General features: G+C 48.3%; 1 protein-coding gene across 3 annotated transcripts in view; it reads right to left on the reverse strand.

Annotated features, from left to right (window-relative positions):
• Nucleotides 1-23,658, reverse strand: part of ZMAT4 (zinc finger matrin-type 4) — a 306,499-nt gene that overhangs the window by 222,778 nt on the left and 60,063 nt on the right. For all 3 annotated transcript variants that reach the window (XM_067022486.1, XM_059049509.2, XM_067022485.1), the window contains exon 2: nt 8,320-8,425. In XM_067022486.1, the coding sequence (XP_066878587.1) occupies nt 8,320-8,421 (102 nt within the window). In that variant the 5' untranslated portion in view covers nt 8,422-8,425. The remainder of the gene's footprint in view (nt 1-8,319; nt 8,426-23,658) is intronic.

The raw sequence follows: 23,658 nt of genomic DNA on the forward strand, positions 1-23,658 counted from the left end.
CAGGGAACCCAGCTAAGCCACACTGGTTGCCCAGCTTCTCAAGCAGTCAGAAGAAAACATAGGCCTGAGGTCTGGTCAGCGGAATGTGGGTGAATATGGTGTTGTCACTTGCAGACCTGGCCCCGAAAATGTCCAGCAGAGTCACCCACATTGCCCAGCGGTCCCCCAAATGTCAGCCGGACTTTTGATACTCGGAGCAACTGATGGCTCTATCATCTTTGTCAGGAGCAAAGACAGTGGAGCCTCTGTCAACTTTAGTCCCAAATAATTACATGGTACAAAACCCCCTCTGCTAACCCACAATGGGCTATAATGCAGGCAGTAAAGAAATTTTTATTTCTAAGATGCTGAGATTTTCGTGACTGCAGTTAACCTACCTTGTCGAAGATAGAAATGGGGGTTCTCCCATAACAAGACACCAAATTTTGGCATTGGCTTAGCAGGGGGAGAGTTAGGTGGGGAGGGTACAGATACAGCAGATCCGGGATATACAGTGCCAAAATATTGGCAAACCTACTGCCTATAATACCCCGGAGGGGCAGACCTGCCTCCAGAGCTTCTGGTGCTAGAACTGGATGGTTCTGCACTAGGAGGTGGTTAAAATTGTAAGAAAACTAGAAGAGGATGGAAAGACAAATGACTTGGATAGATGTTAACTGTTCCTAGCTGCCTGTTGCTGATGTTCAGCTAGGATTCTTACAAAAGTATCCAAGAGCTACAAGAACTACGGTGTGCAGCTGACACACTAGCAAATAGACAGAAGCAAAATAAAAAGCTATTTCAGAAATTTGAGACTTAGAGAGTTGGAAAAGTCCTTTTCTAATTGCTTCCAGTCACCTCAAAGTAAGAGATGTCATTTTTTAACTTTTTTAAAATTGAAATATAGTTGATTTACAATATTAGTTTCAGGTGTACAACGTAGCTATCCCCAAATTTTATAGATCATACTCCATTTCTAGTTATTATAAAGTACTGGCTATATTCCCTGTGCTGTAGAATATATCCTTGTAGGTTATTTATTTTATACATAGTAGTTTGTACCTCTCGATCCCCTACCCCATCTTGCCCCTCCCTCGTTGCCTCTCTGTCATCTTAAAAGACATTGTGTACTGGAGACCCCGTGAGATTTCTCCGTTGCTCACTGTGACTCAGGCCTTTGGCAAAAGTCAAATTAAGGATGGGGCTTTCCACCCACTTTTAGATAACCTCAAGGTAGCCACGATGAAACTGAAAAACAGAGGCACAGAAGTGAGGAAGCAATATAATAAACAGCCTTGAAACTATGTCTGGGAAAAAGTGTATGGTTGTGACACAAAGAGCCTTCTGAAAGGAAACAAATCAGAAGCCTTCTATATTACTGAGAGAACTGTATGGCTAAAGCTGTTATGATCTGGAATTAGAAAAGTTTTTTTTTTTTTTTTTTTTTTTTTTTTTTTTTTTTTTTTTTTTTTTGTGGTATGTGGGCCTCACTGTTGTGGCCTCTCCCGTTGCGGAGCACAGGCTCCGGACGCTCAGGCTCAGCGGCCATGGCTCACGGGCCCAGCCGCTCCGCGGCATGTGGGATCTTCCCAGACCGGGGCACGAACCCGTGTCCCCTGCATCGGCAGGTGGATTCTCAACCACTGCGCCACCAGGGAAGCCCAGAAAAGTTTTGAATAGTCTCCAAACCTTAAATCAATCTCAGGCAGAAAGTGGGCTGTGGGTGCTGGTGGTCCTCAAGGAGGGTGGAGGACCCAGGGGCCGTTTCACTTGTGTCAAGGAGGACCATGGCCGGACAGGGAAGAACTCTGGGGGCAGAGCCAGGGATCACTGGGGAAAATGAACAAGAAGTCCCTCCCAGAGGGGAAGATCGGAATCTATTTGGGTAACTTCCCCCGCTCCCTGGAAAGAGAAACTTCCCAATGCCTGCCCTGCAGGGTGTCGACTTCGCTATGGACTAGTGGTTACTCTTTGCCTTCTTTTCTTCCTTTTTCGGATGGAAAATATTACTGCTGTCATCACCACTCTAAAGTGTAAGAGGGGGAGAGATTGACATTTCTCTTTTGTTCGTTGGTGGCTGAACCAAGAGGACTCACATCCACCACTGATAGAGAAAGCCGCTCCCCTCCTGGAGATCCTGACATTTGAGCTGTAGGCAGTGACTGGGTAGCACCTGGAGGCTGTTCCCATGGAGATGGGATGCATGTGTTCCACGTGCCCCAGGGAGAATGTAATGGTGACCAGAGGGGTTGACACGGCAGAGATGATCCTATGTGTTCACTGCACCCCTTTCATTTCCGTAAACACTGAAAGAGCATTTCCCAACTTCCCCTGCAGTTAAGTGGGACCATGTGACTGAGTTCCAGCCAATGGAGTGTGGCCTGGCTCCTAAAATCCTCTGAGTGACGTCATATGCTCTCAGCAAATGAGAACTCATTAACCAGCTGCTCTGAACCAATGAGCAGTAAGCACAGCGTCTGACAACTGCTCCTGGTCAATGTCTGTGTTGTCCCGAGTCGAGTGTCCTTCTGCCTAGTATTGTCTACTTCACTATAGCTTCTCTATTCATCATTTATTTTATATTCCAGTAAACTGTATTAACTAATAATAAGTGATAAAAGGTAAACTGGCCAGACCTGCTGGAATAAGCTATAGAAAAACATAAGAATAGGAACAAATTTCACAGAAGCTCAAGAGTCTTCATGAATTGGTCCAGAAACAGACATTGAAGAGTATCAGGCAATCAGGGACATGAGGAAAGGTAGTAAGAATTGCTTTAGACTGGGCAGACACACCAATAATTGCAGTAAGAGCATCTGGGAGAAATTAAGCATGTCATGACTATAAGAGATCTGAAGAGACTAAAACAGCAAATCTCAGTGCATCTCCACAGGACCCTGTGCTAAAGATCCTTTATTGTCCTCACACAGTTAGTACTTGCATCTCCAGGATCACATCACCGGTGGTACCCAGGAGAGATGCGAGTGGTGTGAGGACACGGTGAGCCCTGCCGATATTCAAGTCCAGTTAGTGTGGTACCTGGCAGGACTGATGCAGAAACACAACGCAACACTGACCCCCAACTCTCACACGTACGCCAGGAGTTGTCCAGCTTGCGCGCTTACTCAGGCAATTAGCAAAAAGAAGAAGCAAAGTGGAGAAGAAGGTGTGAGGGACTAACGGGGAGAAGGCAATAAAGGCATTGGTAACACCAAAAAGTCAAGACACTAATCAGCATATATTGGAGACCTCATGTTTACCTTGCTGTCTCTACCCAAGAAACACTTATGCCCCATTCACTACTGGACCTATAGAGACTAAGAGAGTGACCTTCCGCTATTCCCCACTTTAAACAGAAGCTAAGGAAGGCAGAGTTCCGTTGGAAGGCCATCAAAGCAGGTGAAACTGAAAAATCCGTTTCGGCATGCCTCTGCAGACCCATTGCACCTGCCGCTAGATTCTGACATTCCCGGGGGGACTGACAGGGTTCACTTGCCAGGACTGACATTACTACAAGGTTCAGAGATGTCTGAAGAGTTCCCCGTCAGTTCAGAGAACCACCTTTCCTATAACTGCAGAACTGTCACCTCTACATTGAAGGCCGCTCCGAGAGTACACAGCGACTCCGAACGTACACACCATCGCATCTTCTGGTGCATCCATGAACGCTTCCATTACACCTGCCCCTCTGCCGGTTCCCACCGCAACCTCCTCATCACCCTCCAAGTGCCAATGAGCAACAACCATGGGCCGAGCTGTGGAAATAAATGAGAACCCCCAGTGCATGACTCTGGCCTGCCCTCAGGAAGCTTGCCATCTTGTTTGGAGGTGCCTCTGAGACACGGATTTCACAAGCAGTGATTAATTACACAGCCGGCAAAGTAACACAAGGGTATTAGGGTTCGCCAAAGGGGCAAGGAATCGGGCACATTGATGGCTGCCTCCCTTGGGTCTGCCTAACGAGAGTTTTTTCTCTCCTGCTAGATCTGATCATTCATCTTCTTCCTTTAGTTTTACTCCAGAAAATAATCTTTCTGTCCTTTTGGTTTCAGTTCTCATAGTCTTCCAATCCTCTTCTTCCTACACTTAGAAAAGCACCCCTTCCCTCATGGCCTCAATGGGAAACAAGTTCTAATCTCTGTAACATTCAGGCATATTCATCTGAAAGCTTTCTCTTCCCCTCTGTGTCTGTGTCTACTTGTTCTATTGATTCAGACTATTCAACCAGGGAGCAGAGACAACATCTAATTATATTTGCCTCTGAAACATTACATATTATTAATGCTTAGCAAGTAAGAAAAACAATAATGTCTTTATGTTTCCCCTTTTCTTCAGCCCAGGACTTGATATGTAAAAAGAGATCTTAAAAGTATAGCATGGAAGGGTTTGGTCCATTAGACATATATTAGGTTGTGTCCTCCTGTACAAAGGTTCAGGCTTTTAAATGGGACATGAAGCTATTAGCCATTACATGTCTGCTTTGTTTTTTTTCCTCCAACTTCAGTGGACCGGAACGTTAGTCTCTTGGCAAAAGTCATATCAAGAGCTGTTCTCTTCCAAACAATACATCTTGACCACCATCGATGGTCTGTCACCCAGAAATGCACAATTATTTTTTACACTCTCAAATACTTAAGAGCCTCACAAGAGTCCAGACTCCCCTTTCCTTACCCCTTGATCCCACCCTACCTGTAGGTGCTGCCAGCCTCTCTTCTCCAACACAAATCTTCCAGTCCAGCCAGGCCAGCTTCCTTGGAGATTCCAAAGCTTCTTATTCTAGTAATCTCTAAATTTAACCCATCTACTGAAACCTCGAAAATTCATGTTATCCCCACAAATCTCTCTTGACCATAATAGCTGTCGGTGATGACTCACCCTTTTGAATTTGGAATATGCAAAGACCTAAAACGTTAACAGCACAACACAGCATATACATCAGCAAGTCAAATGGGCAGGAGAATGAACACTCTGTTTATATCAAGTTAGATCAGCCTCTCTTTAGGAGCAGAATCTACTGAGCCTTTTCTCGGTATCACACACATAGATACCACACTGAACTATCCATGGCTTTTCCTTTCCGAGGAAGTTTATGAGCCTCTTGGAGGCAGGGACTATTCCTCACATAACCCAGAACCGCCTGCAATATCAAACGCTAGTAGTGCTGGGCACGTAGAAAATACACCAAAGATTCCCACTGATTTGCCCTGGGAATGTGATCTGGTCAAACTGAGAGTAAAATCATACTCAAGCAATAAATCAGTGAAAGAGCATTGAGAATACCTGTAGCCACATTTTCAGTAGACTGACTGGGATTTGGGACTGTAACGGAGCTGGACCCTATGAGACCTTCCCAGAATGGACACCCACCCATGTCCTCTGCCTGCCTCTTTGTCTGTAGGAGAACGTCAGTCAAAGAATAAATGTAATCAGAGAAGTGACAAGATGCAGAAAGAAAGGGAAATGGTCAAGCAAGACAAATAATACTTTAACCATTCAACAAAGTCAAGGACCTTTAGTTCTTCCTCCAGGACTACAAGTAAGATTCTGAGCCACGTCCTTCGAGCTGTTTTGCAGATACTGAAACCCTCAACAGGTGGGAGAGGTTAACTGTGTGCTGCCCGCGAACACGCAGACCCTAGGCGGGTTGGAGCCAGAAGGCTGATGACGCTGATTCCCACTTACCTCACCACCGACCAATCAGAAGAAGGCCCACGTGCTCACCACCGACCAATCAGAAGAAGGCCCACGTGCTCACCACCGACCAATCAGAAGAATGCCCAGTGCTCACCACGCCCTGCTCCTTGAACACTGTAAGACTCCTCACTACCCGCAGCCGGGTGGGACACACAGTCTTGAGGGCATTAGGCCCCCTTTGCCTGGCAAAGCAATAAAGCTATTTCTTTCTACTTCCTCCAAAACTCTGTCTCTGAGATTTAATCCGGCCCCGGTGTACAGTGTTCAAATTTTGGCAACAGGACTCACAGAGACCCACCCTACGTGCAATTTCAGCAGAGGGGGTGGGAGGGGGGAGGATGAATGGCATGAAAATACCAGTTCTCAGATGGTCTTTGAGATCATCTGATAGGAGCCATCCTCCTAGAGATGAAGAACGTCTCCAACCGAAGCTGGAAGACCAGAGACCACACGAGGTGTGCTCAGTCCCCGCTATACCCTTTCCGCACCCCCAGCAGCTCCGCGTGTGTATTTCTCCCGAAGCAAGTCCCCACCTCTACCTGGAAATAGGGGATGAACCCTCGCCCAGAGTTCCCATCCCTGGTTAACGGGAACACATTTCATGTTGTTCTGATGATATGTAACTCGGTTAACTGCAGATCTCTTGTGATTGCTGTCTCTTCTCCCCCTCATCTATGCTACATGCAACAAATCTTAACACAGCCTCTAACCAATTCAGTTATGCCACAGCTGGTACAGTGCGGTAACAGGAAAACCTGAGTTCAAATCACTAAACCCGTAACTGAGCAGCTGTTTTTCCTTTAACAAAATTGTTTTGTTGTTTTCGGTTTTCTGACATTCCTTTTCTAGCTCAGGTAACCACAAAGCAGAGTTTGGACAGTGTCCCCCGGTTATTTTTGAAAACAGAAGCTCACTGAACAGCTCTGATGTGCACATGCTGTCCCAGGAGTTATGGAAGATCAAATGAATAAAACTCTCTTTCTGGCCTCAAGAATCTAGTAAGATGATTAAAAATGGAAGCCAGAAAGTCTAATAAAGGGAAAACATAATAGGAGACAGTGGCATGGCACAGCAGGGACAAATTCCCTGATTTTCCTTCACTGGGGAAACGGAATTAATAAAAATCATACGTGTTTACAAAGCAACATCTACAGAATTTAGAAATTCTTAAATTTCAAAAGACGGCTATCTTCCATTCCGATCATTCTTCTGTATTCACGTTTCCTTCCTCTTCCATTCAGTTGCCGACTGACAAAAGAACAGGCTGACTTTTTTTCACAGAGGCTGGTTTTTTAAAGTTTTCTCTGAAGAGCGAGTTTTCTTTGCCTTCATCCAAATACTGATGCCACGGAGTTAACAGCAAGCAATAATGTGATTTTGCACGTCTGCCACACTGTACGGCTTCCCAAGTGTTTTCACAAACGCTATTTCTTTTTTTTTTTTTTTTTTGCGGGCCTCTCACTGTTGTGGCCTCTCCCATTGCGGAGCACAGGCTCCGGACGCCCAGGCTCAGCGGCCATGGCTCACGGGCCCAGCCGCTCCGCGGCATGTGGGATCTTCCCGGACCGGGGCACGAACCCGTGTCCCCTGCATCGGCAGGCGGATTCTCAACCACTGCGCCACCAGGGAAGCCCCCAACAAATGCTATTTCAAGGGGTCTCTCCGGTCACCACAAAACGCTGAGGAACACACATGGTCCGATGGATGCGTCGCTCGGTGGGTGTGTGTGCGCATGCGATTATCATTACTTTCCTCGTGCACGGAGGAATCCGAGGCTCAGAGGAGTCTGGTGAGTGACAGTGACAACTAGCATTTGTCAGACAAAAAGAAAAGTGCTGGCTAAGCCCTCTAAGCTAAAATTACTTACAAATGACTGCCCTGGAAAGCTCATGTTCTCCCTGGTGTATGTTCTCTTGCAAAGCTAACGGCCCCGAGCTGCATCTGGGGGCCCAGGCTCCCCTTTTCTCCATGCGTGCCACCCCCCCGCCATTCCCTCCTCAGAAACTGGTCGACCTCTCTCCTCTCATCCTCTCTTCCCAATAAAAGATCCAAAAGCAGCCATCTGCACTTCCATCCTCCAAAGCCAAAGCCAATGAATTATGTCCTTCAAGAGTATTGGGGCTTTAAAACTTGGGCTTCACCCTGCGGGGGGATGTCTTCTTGCTAATAAACACTTTTGGGGGCAGCAGCCAGAAGGTGGAAGGCATTTGGTGCCGAACCGCTGATGCTGCTATTTCCCTCCAGTGATGAAGAAAGGGCCTCTGAGCTTTGCTTTCAGGGTCAGAGAAGGAAAGAGAAGCTGGCACTAATGCAACCTGGGCTGTGTCCCCGGAAGGAACTTCAGGGATGAGCAATGACAGATTTAACAAGTAGAGAAAGCCCACTGGGTCCCCAGGGGCTGAGGCACAAAGGAAAAAGCAGAATTCGGGGAGCAGCCAGGGGCCTGAGAGTGACATCCCCAGCACTCTCTCCGACCCCACGCATACGCACATTTGTCCCGGCCTGATCTCAGACTCGCCGGCTCAAGCCCTGTGCTTCTCAAGATCTGCCCCAGGTGCAGAAAGCAGCACCCTCAGGTCCCACAGCCTTGACCCGGGCGACTCCTGCTTCTATCTGAACACCGTGAACGGGAGAAGCTGTTCTTACCTCGTAGTGGGCCACGCGCTGAGACTCCGATATCAGCTGTGCACTACACACCTTGCAGTAACTGTCTGTAAATAAATCCTGATCGACGTCGGAGGACTTCATCAGGCTAAAAGAGAATCAAAAGAAGAGAAAGGCAAGATGAATCCACTGCTTTGGTTTTTACGCAGGACGCTAAGTGTGTGAAAAAGCCAGGAGCCCGGTACCAGATCCAGTGACGGTGACAGCGGGGGAGATCTCCCCAAACCTTTGCGGTGACCATGTCAATCGACCTTAGTAAGTATACAGGTGACCATTTTCTCATAAATGCTCAACAGCGTGGCTGATACCCCGAAAAACTGAAATCCAGTTTTAGTTTTGTTTGTTTGACAAATCAGACCTACATCTACTGTATTGTCAAGGATTTATGTGAAAAGACATCTTCAAAAGTGATTCATATTAGCAAAATATCGTAAGCACCCAATATAGCCAACAGTAGGAAAGAGGTTGAATGAAATTTTGATACAGCCCCACTAGAATACTACATAGCTCCCAAATCCAAACTCCAATCAAATCCTTTATGAAAATGTTTAGTAAAATAGGAAAAAGTTTACCATTAACAACAAAGGTTTACAAATCTGTATGTACAGTATTATACTAATTTCTTTTAAAACATGTATAGGTGTGCAGAAAACCATTCCAAGAAATTTTAGCAAAATGTAGTTATCTTTGGGAGATTATAGGTAATCACGTAATTTTCCTTATTTTTACATTTTCTACAATGAACATGGATTGCTTTTGCAGTACATGGAAACAGGTTCGTTTTGTAAAAAGACTTCTAAGCAGTATCAAATTGACTTTTGAGTCCATTTAAAATCAGACTAAAGTATCACTTTCTTTGCAAGTCTATGCCTCGTAAAGTGAGGAGCCCTCATGATTCCTGCTGACTTTTCTACACGTAGGGTAGAGGAAACTCATAAAGGCCACTTCCACCGCTCCACGCCACAAGTGAGCCCACAAAGGTAAACAAACATATCCTCAAGTTCCAAACCCCAAAGCAAAATGCAGCCAAAGTTCTCAAGCTTGTGAAAGTGAGCTGACACAGAGGTGTCTTATAGCAGCTGAAATGTAATGTCACCACCCTGGAAACACACACCAGCACATCAGGATGCTTTTCTCTAACCCAAAAATTCGTTTCATTTTACCTCCTACCTGCCAAGCAAAGAGTCAGGACTGTGCCAGAGGCCATGCGTATGAAGAGGTCTGAGAAGCTGAGATGGCAGGGTAGGGTGGGCACCCTGGAGTTCATCCTAGTCCGACACCCTCACCGTACACAGGCAACCGTCCAGAGTCACACTGCTGGTGTCTGGCACGGCCACAGACACTGCCCGGCTTCTCTGACCCCAATTCCCACTCTCCAGCCCAGGTCGAGCGCTACCTGCAAGCTGCATGATATGGTAAGTCACTAAACCCTCTAGGTCTCAGTTCTCTCCCTATGAAAGTTGAGAAAACAACATTTTCCAGGCCTCCCTAGAGAATTGTGGGGAATGCCAAAAGGAGAAATCTAGAAGAAGGTACTGTATAAACTGTAAAGCTCCTTTTGTTTGAATGGGAATCACAATCCCGTTCTTACTGACATCCCGATGTTGGTAAGATATTGGGCAAGTCTTAATGAATGCAACAAGATGAAGGATTGTGGTCCATTTTAAGACATTTTAAAAAATCATCTAAATAGCTGGGTCATGAGAGTAAAGTATCCTCCTGAAATAAAAGGCTGTCTGACTCAACAACTCCAAACTCACTTTCTACCTTGTCTTTGGCTATCTTGGCCCGTTAGGGCATTTGTTTTAAGCAGTTCCGAAGGAGTCGCAGTTTCTGCTGCCAGGAGACAAGAGTACCTATGGTTTCCAATGCCCTGAGTCCCAACAGGAATGGCAAAGAGTAAGGACCGGTGATTCTCACAGCTGAAATGGAGCTGTTATTTCTGGAAGGATCGTTCCGTGCAGACAGCCCGGTCAACTTGGGAGTACAGCACCTGCAGTGCTTGGAGGCTCACGACCTCACAGGGCAGCCTGTTCCAGACAGCCTGGCAGCTCTAGTATTTAGGTACTTTTTAGGTTGATTCAAAATCTGTCCCCCTGTAGATTTCACTCATTGATTCTCTTTGAGAACGACACAGAATAATTCTACTCCCTTTTCTCATGAGATCCCCTCCCTCAAGTATTGAAGATAGCTCTCTTCTATCTATTCCCAACACCTGTGCTGCCGTATCATCTCGGTCTGTGTCTGTCTTTTTATGGACCATCTTCAAAGGCAATGCCAAGAGCAGAATGAAACACTCTAAATATGTCAGCAGAGGATTGCAAATCCAAATGACCCTCCAAAACATCCACTGTCATTTGCAACGGTCTGTCTTCACAGCCTAGAGTGCAAACGGAGAAGAGGTGCTTTGATGATGTGAAAATGTAGTACAACATTTTGAAATGTCAAATGGGAAAAGAAAACTTGGTAAGGTGTATTTTTGAAGCCAAGCTCCTATAAGTAGTTGTGTTTAAATATTATCGTGTTCCCTGCTATTTCTAATAAAGAAAAGCACGAAAATAGATTCACGGGTGACCTGGTTAATAGGAATCTCCAAACTCAATGCACACTCCCTCCTCATTATACAACTGACTGCAGATATCAAACAGTATGAAAGGATATTCAAGGTACATGTCGGACCAAGCAGGGCCCGTAGGAGTCTGAGTCTCGGTAAAGCAGCTGTGCATCAGAAATAGCTTTAAAGGCAGAATATAAAATGTGTATACTAAAAAAAAAAAAAAAAAAAAAAAAATTCAAAGGAAGAAGAGAATATCCTGGCTTTTTCCACTGTTTTATATAAGAATATTGACTCAAACAAGCCCACATACAGTACAATGGTAATAAAGACCCCTCTGAAATCGACATGGCCCAAGTAGAATACCTGAATGAGCTAAATTCCAGTGGGAGGCTATCAGTGGACAAGTGTCAGCCTGGTTTGTGCATGAGACCTTTACTCCAAGAAAAGAGAACTCTTTCTGTGTAGGTCACTTTAGACAAGCAGAGGTCTGATTTATGATTCAAAGAATGGACTTCCCAAGAGGGGAGGCTGCCACTTGCTCCCCTCCTTCAGCTTGTTTAGAATAGGATTCCCAACTTCACTGGCCTTCAGAAGTACAGCAGAGCTGGGAATAAAAAGGAAAACTTGACTGTCTTTCCTTAACCTTGTCCATGGTGCTGAATCACTGGCTAGAGCTGAGATGGGGCTGGGCCACTGATCACTTACTGGTCAGTCATACTGTCCATCAAGGCCAATGTGTGGTGGCACGCCCCCCCCCCAACTCTAAGAACATGCTGATTGTACTGAACTCTGACCAGGCACTGGGGCATTGTGAGGAGGGAAACGAGAGTAAGGGAAGCAGTTTGATGTCCTGAATTTGAAACCGATCTGAAGGAAAGCTTCCTCAGTATTCCCCACCCTGGCACATTCCAAAGCAAAAACACTAAAGACTTGAATAACCTCTCTATCACTCTTCAGTATTCACAGAGGAAAGGGCTGCCTGTATTGTAGGAAAGTAAAGGCCCACAGTAGAACAGGAGGCAGTATTAGAACAGGAACATGATCAGATTCTCACTGGCTGTCCTAGGTCTCTATACAGCAACAGACCTATTTAAATGTGTAGCAGTGACAGTGTAAGACTCAGAGGTGTAGTTCAGTATCATAAATAAAGAAAATTTGGAGGGGAGAGATTTTGTTTCTTCAAGAATGGTTATTGAGCATCTATTATGTGTGAGGCATTGGGATAACAGAAGGCACAGATCCTGTCTTCCAAATCTTTATAAGCTATTGAGTGAGAAGAGAGATACCCACCAAATACAGGCAGCAAGTGTAATTGGCTGGTAAAAGGTGCTACAGGATTTGAAGAGACAAGAGGTATTATACGGAACTCTTCAAGGAGGTTCTATAAGAGTTGAAATTTAAGGATGGACAGGATTGGAGTGGAGAGAAATGGGTTCCAACTCAGGAGCTAATTCTTTTCCCTGGCACAGGAAAAACCCTACTATCAGTAGGTATAAAAATAGGAGAAAATCCTACTATCAGTAGGTATAAAAAGATATATATGAAGGGCACTGGTGGGCTTATTTGGGATTATGCAACGTGAGGGGGAAAGGCAGCAAAATGCAAGGAAGAGAGGGGGTACACAAACTTCAAGGTCCCGATGGAAGCAGGAGAGCCAGGTCCCAACACATTCCTCAAGGTGCAAGAAATGGCGTTTTTCAGGATCTTCAAATGCAGATGTGAAGCCTTCCTTTCTGCTTCTTTCTGCTCCTGAGGAGTAGATTTCAGGAACAGTGGCTGAAAATTCAAAGAAACCTGAGGCTTCACAGTCAAGATTAATATTTCTCATTCCATTCCATTTCTAATAATGCTAAAATAGCTTCTGACTTAAAGATCCCACAACCCACGCAGGACCCTTCAGAGAAAAACAAGACCTTAGTTCAAATACAGGCTTGGTCACTTGTCAACGAGGTTTTTGAGCAAGTTACATATCCGCCTTGAGCCCTGCTTTCCTCATTTGTGAAATGGGGCAAACATTCTCACAGGGTTATTGCGGTGATTAGAGCAGGTGAAGATTGAAAGCATCTAACAAAGACCGTGGCATATGGCAGACACTCCAAAAACAGATATATTACCACCACACTGGTATGAATATTATTAATTTTATACTATCGTTATTCTTATTTTCAGGAGGGATGCTGTAAATATTTAAGCAGAGAAATAAACAGAACCGTATTCAAGACTAAGGGGGAAGATAACACAGTCGGCGTGCTGAAATCATAGCTTTTATTGCCTTGTTCACAGGCTTTCTCTTTTGTATTAACATTATCATCTACAAAAATGTCTTATTTCTACTGATTTCACTGCCAGCTGATACTCAGGCCTTACGCTTGTGAAGACCCCATACTTCGTGAACGTTTAAATTCTATTTTTTTTTTTTTTTTTTTTTTTGCAGTATGCGGACCTCTCACTGCTGTGGCCCCTCCCGTCATGGAGCACAGGCTGTGCTCCTACCCTCTTTGATGAGAGCTGTGGCCTACCCTCTCTCTTGCCCACGTGTGCTCTTCCCGCTGCGAACTGCTCCCCGGGGGGACGCAAAGGAACAGCACACTCCACCCAAAGTCTGGGTGTAGACCAGTTCTCTGGACCCACAGCCACTCACTGTGGGGGCCCTGTGGTGGCCACAGCTGTCACACTCCCCAGGGTGGCGTCTCTGCTCCCATCCCTTGGAGAGAGAAGCCCTCGGCTTGGTGATCCGCACCGCTGGGTATCCTGTCACAGATTTTGGCATTTTCCCTCCGAAGCTCATCTATGAGATCTAATAACCTAACCGACTCTTCAGGCACTCCCTCCCCTCACTAGCCCTTTAGAAAGAGGATTTAAGACTCATGGCAAGGGCTTCCCTGGTGGCGCAGTGGTTGGGAGTCCGCCTGCCGATGCAGGGGACGCGGGTTCGTGTCCCGGTCTGGGAAGATCCCACGTGCCGCGGAGCGGCTGGGCCCGTGAGCCGTGGCCGCTGCGCCTGCGCGTCCGGAGCCTGTGCCCCGCAACGGGAGAGGCCACGACAGTAAGAGGCCCGCGTACCGCAAAAAAAAAAAAAAAAAAAAAAAAAAAAAGACTCATGGCAATTTCCACCAAAGTGTTACTCTTACCCTTAGGGACATATTTCTGCATTTCCAAACTGCCACTCTGTCTGACTTTGTGAACTCATCAGTATCAGGGACCGCATCTAAAAAGACTCCGAACATGGGACTTCCCTGGCGTCCTATGGTTAGGACTCCACGCTTCCACTGCAGGGGGCATGGGCTCGATCCCTGGTCGGGGAACTAAGATCCCGCATGCTGCACAGCGCAGCAAAAAAAAAAAAAAAAAAAAAAAAAAGTACTCTCAACAGCGTTTGACTCTTGTGAAAACTCTAGACTCAGTAGACACGAAGATTTTATTTTACACTACTGTAAACATACTAAGTGGTGCTCCTGAGTCAGGCTAAGGGCTAAGGACCTTACCACCTGATTCAGTTCCTCCAAGAGGCAGGTAGCGTCGTCAGCCTCACTTTCCGGATGAGTAACTAAGGCTTTGTTTGGATTGAGTGACAAGTTTGTAAGTGGCAGTTGGGTACCAAGCTGGGGCTGACTCTGCGGCCATCTGCTCGGCCCTCACCCTGGCTCCCTCCCTGTGGTGGAACTCAGCGCGGTGAGCCTTTCAGTCTGTTCTCCTATCGCCCGTCTAGGGAGCAGCATTACAAATAGGAAAATGAAAGTGTCGGGCAGACATCCTGCCCAGAATTCATATGTCGTGACCTGGAGAGCCCCAACTGACCAGGTGGAACTTTGGAAGCTGGAACTGACCTCAGAGTCCAGACGCTTTTACCTGCGCGGATCTAATCAAACTGGCATGTGCGACCGTCTTCCAGCACCTTCTACGTCTGTTCTGGCTGCACATCGGTAGCCTGACTCACCCTCAGATTCAGTACCTACTTCCCCCATTTGGCCTGACACCCTGCAAAACCAGCCCACACTTCCGTCTAGTCTGGCTGGCTCCTCTTCATCCCGCTGGGACCCTCCACTCTATGCCCCGTGCCCACCCCAGCAAAGGGCTGGACTCCCGCGGCCACAGTGCCCCGTGCGGAGAGGCTCTGTCTCTTTCAATTTTGACAAGCTGAATGGTTGACTGAAAACACCAACAATTAAAACGAACTTTCCCCTGGTTTCTGAACTCGAAACAGACAGGAGGAATCCCACTGCTGTTCACATTCAGCGACATTCTAAAATTAAAATTATTAACATCAAAGAGACTATTGAAATGGTTCCGATTTGGTTCTTACCGATACTGGAGGGGATCAAGTTCTACTCAGAAGGAGGGAAGCTATGAGAATCGGGGCTGGTCCATTTTCAGCGCTAAACAAATAAGCCTCGGTCTGCTTCTCTGTGATGCTGTGAGTTCTTATCTACGTGCAAAAGGGCCCTGAACTGGAGGCCGCTTTTGGTGTGCTTGTGTCTGTGGCCTGATCTGCGCTCCCTTCCCCTTTCAGGCCCTGCCACTGTCCTTCTGGCACATAAACCGCCTGCCCCGCGAGCCTTCCTGGCATGAGCAGACAAAGATTTGGAGACAAACACGTGACTCTGGAAACATCTCCAGTGACCCCCTCACCCCCACCCCTGCCTCTAGGGACCAACAGTCCCACAGATGAGCAGAGTCTGTCTTGTCCCTTCACATCTCCCTCCATGTGAAGGTGGGGGACCCAGGGCTGGTTGCCATGGCAGCAGACCAAGCAGCCTGAGCAAAAACCACCATGGAAAGTGCTCCAGAAATGGGAGCATACTGGACTCCCATGAAATTGCACCTGAGAGAGAAAGGGGGCCGAGAGCACGCAAATGAAGCGATGCCCGAACCCAGCTCTCGGGGCCACAGACCCAACGTGTTCTCCTTTAGTTCACCGCGCACCCCCAGGTGGCCAGACGGGGGACCTGGAGCCTCCGTGAAGTGGCTGAGATCCGGATGAACGTCAGATACGCAACCAGCTTGAAGCAAAGGTTCCCTGTTTCTTGGGATGAAGCCCTTTCTGCTGATCGGATGCTGCCTCCCCCTTCCTGATGATGCTCAGGAATCCGGCGCTCCAGGCCCCTCACCACAGATTATCCACATGCAGGCACGAGCTCTGCTCTCCAGCCTGAGCTTGAGAGAGAGAGAGAACTCCCCACACCACTATCTTCTCTCTCTTCCTCTCGGCATCGCCAGGAGCTGCAAAGCTGACTTACACCACTTGAATAATTGTCTTTTAATGGCACCATTTTCCTCACTTGTAAAACCAGGCACTGTGATCGTGACTCAGAGGCATGTGTCTCTGCTGGGCACACATGCCTCATCTCAGGCCCTGGGCTGTGGAACCATATCTGTCAGTCTCATCCACATATGGCTCGGGATGGCCGATGACATCTGGGGCGGAGAGAAGCAAACATGTCCTCAGCCTGGGCCAGCCTCTGAGGTCACACACGCGTGCGCCTGGTCCCTGGCCACTTCTCCCTCTCCGGCCCCTTGTACCTTGTCAGGACGTGTGAGTCTGGAATGTAGATGCCAGGGGGCTGAGTGGAGCCCAAGGCTTCCGGGAACCCCAGCGCCTCAGATTTTCTATGGCCTTTACAAAACGGCCTCTGCCCAAGTCCAGCAAATCCTACAGCCTGGCTCGCACCCCCCTTTTACTCATTACCCGGGGTTTATGGAGCGTTGACTCTGTGCCGGTGCCCCTCTAGGCACTAGGTTTGCCGCAGTGAACAACTCCTCCAAGGTCCTGATCTCACGAGAAGGTTCACACACTGGACTCAGTACACACCTTTCTGCAGAAACACACACAGAATCCCTATCTCCTTCCACGCATTAATAAAATATTCATACCAGCTAGTAGGCAGTGGCTCTATCTCTCTCTCATGTCATTCTAGAATCTCTATGTGTTCCGTGGCTTAAAAGTCCCTGCTAAGATTTCAGGGTTGGACCTTTGTCTCCAGCGAACAGTAGAGATGCGGGATGTGAGCAGACACAGGGGGGCGAAGAGGTTTCCGAAAGGTGAGAGCCCTTCTTCCTGGGTTTCCCAAAGGCCCTAGGGGAGACAGCTGCAGGGAAGGCCTCAGGTGGCTGGCAGTAACAGGCAGTGAGCCCAACTGCCCCCAGCTGATGGGTCAGAGTGGCCTGACGGAGCACTTTTGTCAGGAGAAGCACGATTTCCTTCCGTAGGATATGAATGAGTACACTCCAGAACCTCTACCAATCACAGTGGCTCAGAGGCATTTTCTTTCTCTTTCTGCCACATCAGAGGGGAGACGCGGGTGATGGATGGAGAACTCAGATTTTTCCTTTGTTTATCCCTTCCGTCGGCGCCAACGCAGAGTCCCCATCGCAGGAGGAAAGCCAGAGGCAGATAGAAAAAAATAAATTACTAAGCCACAAAGAGGAGGAGAGGGGAGGAGAAAATATGGGCGAGGAGGACACGCCCCTTATGCTTTCTGTTGCTTCTTCCATCAAACTGAAGGGCTGTGCACCCAGATGGAAAAGCCACTCGCATCTTAAAAACTAGGTTCCCGCCCTCCCCACCCACCACCTCCACCTCCCCCCACCCCGACTTGAAGGAAGAAAGCACCACTTCCCAGGGTGCCAGCTGCCTGGGTGGAGCAGGTGCACCCTTAAAACAGGTGGATTTTCTTAACAAGCTGCGAGACAACACGATCTTTCTTCTGAACAGCGGGTACAAGCCTTAGCAAATACAGTTTATAAGTATTCCATTACTGCAACTTGTTTACATGACTTATCCTCACAAGACTGCCCCTACTGAACCAGACAGATTGAGGGCAGATGTGAATGCGGCTATCACATCCAGGGCCTGGAGCCACAGTTCTGCACCTGTAACCAAGTGCAGATGAGCCCGACCGAGCCGCTGCGGGGAAAATGGTCACTTTTATTCTAATCCATACTCCGAGGATGCTGTGGGGCTGTCCATCAGCCAGCAGACATCCTCAGCCCTGTTCCCTACTCCAGCCTGCTCACTTGCCTTAGCTCCTCAGAAGATTCCTCTTTGGTCTCGATTTCTGTGCTGCTTTTCATAAAATCAGCAAAACTGTAGAGCTGTGTAATAGTATGTGGGGTGGCCGAGATGAAAAGACGCAGGAATGAGATGTTGCAAAGGTAGGGGCCGCCCATCTGCAAAGTGACAACAACGGTCTGCCCCTTCCATGAAATCTTTCAATCAGAGCTTCTTTCCCATCTGAGAGCTGGTGTGAGATCATGTAACCACCTCTTGCTTCGGGATGCAGCAAGAAGTAGGAAAAAATGACAGCTTAGGGAATCCAGCTACCGGCTAAGCGTAAAACGGTGTGTGTGTTATGCACATTAATGAACAAAGAAGGGATTCGTAAAAATGAAAATATCTGACTGTATCAAGTGTTGGTGAAGGTGTGGACACACAGGGGCTTTCACACACTTTTGATAGGAAGAGCAGTTTGAAAGTTAAGCATTACCTCATCAAGCTAAGCACTCCAGTTGACAGGCAAGAAACATTCTTGCTCCATGCACAACACGAGGCATGTAAAGGATGAGGATGGTAGCATTGTTCAAATAGCAAAACCTGCAATCAGCCCAATGCGGATCTGCCGGAGGCGGGATGAATAAACTGAGGGAGAATCACAATATGAGTCCCGCAACACAGCAGAATATGGATGAACCGTGGCAGTCGAATGTTTACATGGAAACAGTAAGTCAAAGAGCATGTACACGAGATCTTTTCTACGAGTAAAAAACCGAAATAAAAATAGATACATCTTGGGCTTCCCTGGTGGCGCAGTGGTTGAGAGTCCGCCTGCCGATGCAGGGGACGCGGGTTCATGCCCCGATCCGGGAGGATCCCACGTGCCGCGGAGCGGCTGGGCCCATGAGCCATGGCCGCCGCGCCTGCGCGTCCGGAGCCTGTGCTCCGCAACGGGAGAGGCCACAACAGTGAGAGGCCCGCGTACCGCAAAAAAAAAAAAAAAGATAACATCTTTAGGATACATGTAGAGAAGATACAACTCTGAAAATGTTTAGCAAAACAATGAGAACAGGATTCAGGATGGTGATTAGTACAGATGGACAGAATAAGGGAGACACATGACTGCAGGCAAGCTGTTGCCAGATCTTAACTTTGCTTTCAAAGGTGTTATATAGGGGCTCATTGTTATTAAAGATGGTAAATGATAGTGATAATGATGATAGATGATAGATAGATGAGGTTAGATGCCAAATAGATAAGATAGATAGATAGATAAACAGATGATAAATAAATAGATACTATCTATGCACCAATGATGAGAAAATTTTCTGTAAACAAATCCTCCACACTCTCTATAACAGAGACACCGTTATATTTTTTTTCCTTCTCCCCAGCCACAAAAAATAATCTGAATTTCTCATCCTCTCTCACAGTTACTCTGCCTTGTACTAGTTCCGGCCAATGCAATCTGCGCAAAAACAAAGAGCACTCTTGTAGGCGGGCCTGGAAAGCCAGCTGCACTATCTTCTATCTGCTCTCCCTCCTGAAGGTTGGATGCTCAGGCCTTAGTCCATTGGAAGCCATGTGTTAAAGAAGTGAAACTTCTGAAAGCCTGGGATCCTGAGTGACCACATGGAGTGCAGCCCCACGGCCCTAACCCCTGGTGCCCACTGGAGGTTATGTGATTGAGAAATACACTTCTGATGCGCTAAGTCGCTACGACCCCAGGGTTCACCTAGCGTGACCTTAGCGAACTCAACTCAAACACAAGCACCATGATACGGCTGGGAAACAGTTACCCAGAAGCATACTTTTTACCAGTGAAACCTCTTACGTGCTTTTGAGGGAGCTGGAAAAAGCCAGACTTTCAAGGGTCTTAAACTTGAGAGATTCGAGTCTACGTTGTCCCTTGTGCGCTCTGGGTGACGGCATTAAGCAGCCCAGGTCTCCCCGAGGATGCTTATTTGGGCCGGTACCAATCACTTCCTCATTTGAAGAGATGTGGTGCTTTTATGGCATCTAAACATCAAGCAATTTATGGAAAAGTATCACACCCTTTGAGGACAAAGCCTAGGCACTGGTCCATTGACTAGAAGGGCCTTTTCATGTATTTTAACTAGGAACCCTTTTCAAATACCAGTGGCACCTTCTAGGAGGGTCTCTCTGTTTCTGTCCAGCTTTGAGTGCATTCATCCTCCTCACACCTGGCATGCTGGCACTGGTGTCTTGTGCGATCTGCTTTGCCGTCTTGTGAGGGGACAGAACCGGGCAGATGGCCATGGCCACACAGGGATGCCAGGTAATGAGCAAGTGCCTCACGTCAGAGTATCAGGGCCTTGTCACCTCGCCAGCAACGACAGCTTGGCTGTCTGGCATCAGCCCTGATGTTGGGAAGAAGCTCCCATCTCACCACTGTAGCTCCTAATGTAGATGAACTTTCAAATTCTTGCCCTGAATCAGTGCTTCTGGCCTTTTCAGCTGAGTCGAGCTGGGGTTGGGCAGTTTCCAGAAAATGAAACTATATTAAATATAGTTTCATCACCTGGTTGAGCAGTTCGGGGCTTTGGGGAGAAGAGGGGCGTGTCACCTATGGGCGAAAGGATGGCCCTCTGAGGCCGTGTCCCCTCCCCCATGCATGGCTGTAAGTCGTACCCCTGCCCCAAGCCTGGCAGTGAACTGTCCGCCCCTCCACCTCTCCTGCTCACCTACCTAGACCGGATTGACCTTAAATCAGTGCCCCTACCCAGCCTCCCTCCTACCCACCTTCCCCACCTGCTGGGAGGAAGGTAGGGCCGCCCAGTGCAAGAGCACACCAGTGTCTGGATGGGCTGCAAGGAAACGGGGCAGTGAGAACACCGGGCTGCCCAAGTCAGGGGACGTGGGACACGCCGCCCGGAACTGAGGGGACTGGAGACGGAATAAGACCACATCTCACGGTGGAGACAGGAATAAGGAAATCGCAGCCCTAGAGAGGACCTTAGGGACCACTTGCCCTCTTCTCCACACTCAGAGAGAACAGAGAAGTCATGCAGGAAGATGATGTGACTTATTACCGCCAGGGGACCCCTGTGAGCAAACACAGACTGGAGGTCCCTACCTTGCACAATAACATCCTTTTCCTACGCCTCCCTGCCCGTCCAGAATGTTCACTGTTTTCCTTTTAGGAAGCATTTGGGGCAAGCAGGAACCAAAGCCACCGTTTTAAATGAGAAGAACCAGACACTTGCGGGACCTGGTGAACCAGGGATGCCCAACGAAGACCACCTTCTGGGCCGGACTCTGGAAATAGGTGAGAGGGGTTGCGAAGAGGGGAGGGGCATTGGGTCGGGGGCCTCACCTCTGCCGCCAGGCTCTCAGATTGTGGTGACTGACCCTTCGGTCAGGAATGAGAACGCCCTGCCCAGGGACCTGTGAGTCGTGCAGACGTCGGGTCAGAGAGGGAAGTAGATTTAAGTAGAGACTTCACCGATGCTAGCCGTGCATTCACATCACGAGCAGCAATCGTGATTTCTCACCACCCAGAATAACAGGCCATCCTCCCAAGTCGATGGGTCAGGACGTGCTTACGGACTGAGTGATCTGGACCCACACTGCAGTTAGTACTTGGAGCTTCCTGGGGTGCACAGGGAGACGAGAGGTCCAGATGCCCTTTCAGGGAAGGCCTTCCTGCCCCAACTGCTGGGAGTGGGGCTGTCTTGGGGGCTCAGCTGTCTGCAATTCGGGAATGGCTTCTGATGCAGTCACCCTGTCCAATGTCTGGCCCACGCCCAGCCGCTGACGGACACAGGGTGAAAAGACCAGCCACTGAGGCTTAGGATGGGACAAGTCGCACACACAGTCTCAACCTGGACCGTCTTTCGCAGGCGGAGAGGCTGTGGCATCCTCCTTTCCACAACGTCCATCCCAGGTGCCACCCCTGGTAAACATCCCAAGCACCACACCCTGCAGGGTCTACCTCCCGGCAAACCCGCACATGGACCCCGCTTCTCTCCCCAGGAGGCAAACCTCACACCGCAGCCCCACCGTGGACCCCACCTCATCAGAAGTTCAGAGACCTGATGAGCTCCTGAAGCCCTAGAACTCCCCTCTGGGAGCCCAGCAAGTCATCCTCAGAGTAAACTTCAGGCAACCCGAGGCAAGAATGGTCTCTGGTAACGCTGTATCCTGAGATTGGCTCAGTACTACTTAATAACATGCAAAACAGAGAAATATGCCACAGCTGAGTCCCATTTCCCGGCCCTTTGATCCGTGGTCTCCATCGTGGTTACAGTTATTATCTCACCATGTGACTTGAACTGATGCTTCTAAGTTCCATAATGTCAAATAACTCGTATTTCAGTAACACTGCCTACCCACGGCTAAAAAAAACTTGTTTCTTCCCACAGCTATTCCTAATGAGATATTTCAAGCCCCCCGGCACCCGGGGGAGATCCCTGGCTCATCCTGGACGGCGCCCTATGAAATGGGAACTGTATACAATAGAACCCATTGGACGCTGGTGTCACGGGGCAGGAAGAGAGCACACAGGTTCTTTGGTCCTACAGTAAGAGATGTCCCTTGGAGATGTCATTAGACCCACAGTCAGCGGGACCCTCGGGTAAAACGTAGTACAACACACCAGAAGAGGTGCTGGGCCCCTGTTACTCACTGGTTCTCCTCCAGGACCTTAGCTGCTCTTACAGTTTCTGATGAGAACCACTTTGAAACCTGAACAAGGGTTAACTCCCACTGAACTGTAAAATGCATTCAGGGAGCAGACAAGGCTCCTAACTGTTGCACTAGCCAACAAATCCCAGCCATCCCAAAGGCTTGCCATGCATCACAAACAGTGTGCCCTGCACGCCCATCCCCCCACGTTGCTAGCCTGTGTTCTCCCCTCTCAATCACCCCACTGATCCAGGTGTTTAGGCGTCACCCCCCTGGGACGTGGTTCCTCTTCTTCTCACCCAAGCTGGGTTAGGGGCCCTTTTCTAGGTCCTCCCAGCTCCCGGTGTACACATATACATAACAGATATAATATATGCTGCACCCCTGGTGTGCTGTGCTCCCCCACAGACTGGGAAGCCTTTCTAAGCACGTCAGCTAGGGTTGCAACAGTGAAACGAAAATGCACTGCTGTGGCCATCTGTGTCTAAAGAGAACTTGTTGTTTCTATTCTTTAAGTGTTATCCTGAAAATTATTAAGCAGAGCCCAGAGGATGGTCCCAAAGAAAACAACTCCAAAAGCATCCCTGGGACATCCCTGGGCTGCCCTGGGCAGGTCTTCTCCAGGGAGAGCCAGGCAGCCCACCTACCAGGGCACACGGGGCAGTTTCTCAGAGCCCACAGAGGGGCTCCACCCTCTAACTAGAAAACGAGGCCTCTGTGATCTGGTCTGGGAGGACTGGTGAGTATAGCCTCTCCTCCCCAACAGTAAGCTCCCATCCCCCTCCCTCACCTCCCAGCTGCACACTGGGTCTCTGCTGGAACAGGAGATAACACTAAAGAGGAATAAATGTCCCTTCATGCACTGCAATTCCCAGGACCACCAAGTGAGTTCACCAACTCTGCCTCTGCCCAGGCAGGGCAACTCTGTTCTGAGCCACACCCTCCCACGGCCTGCATTTAGCCTCAAATACTGTGCAGACCACATCTGTGAGACATCTGGGAAAATGCTACTAGATACTCGTCATCATAGTCAATGCTAACTGACTGTTACAGGTTGAATCATGTCTCTAAAGAAGGTATGTTGAATTCCTAACTCCCAGGACTTGGGAATGTGACCTTATTTGGA

The sequence above is a fragment of the Kogia breviceps genome, chromosome 20, assembly GCF_026419965.1.
Source record: "Kogia breviceps isolate mKogBre1 chromosome 20, mKogBre1 haplotype 1, whole genome shotgun sequence".
Lineage (NCBI taxonomy): Eukaryota > Metazoa > Chordata > Mammalia > Artiodactyla > Physeteridae > Kogia > Kogia breviceps.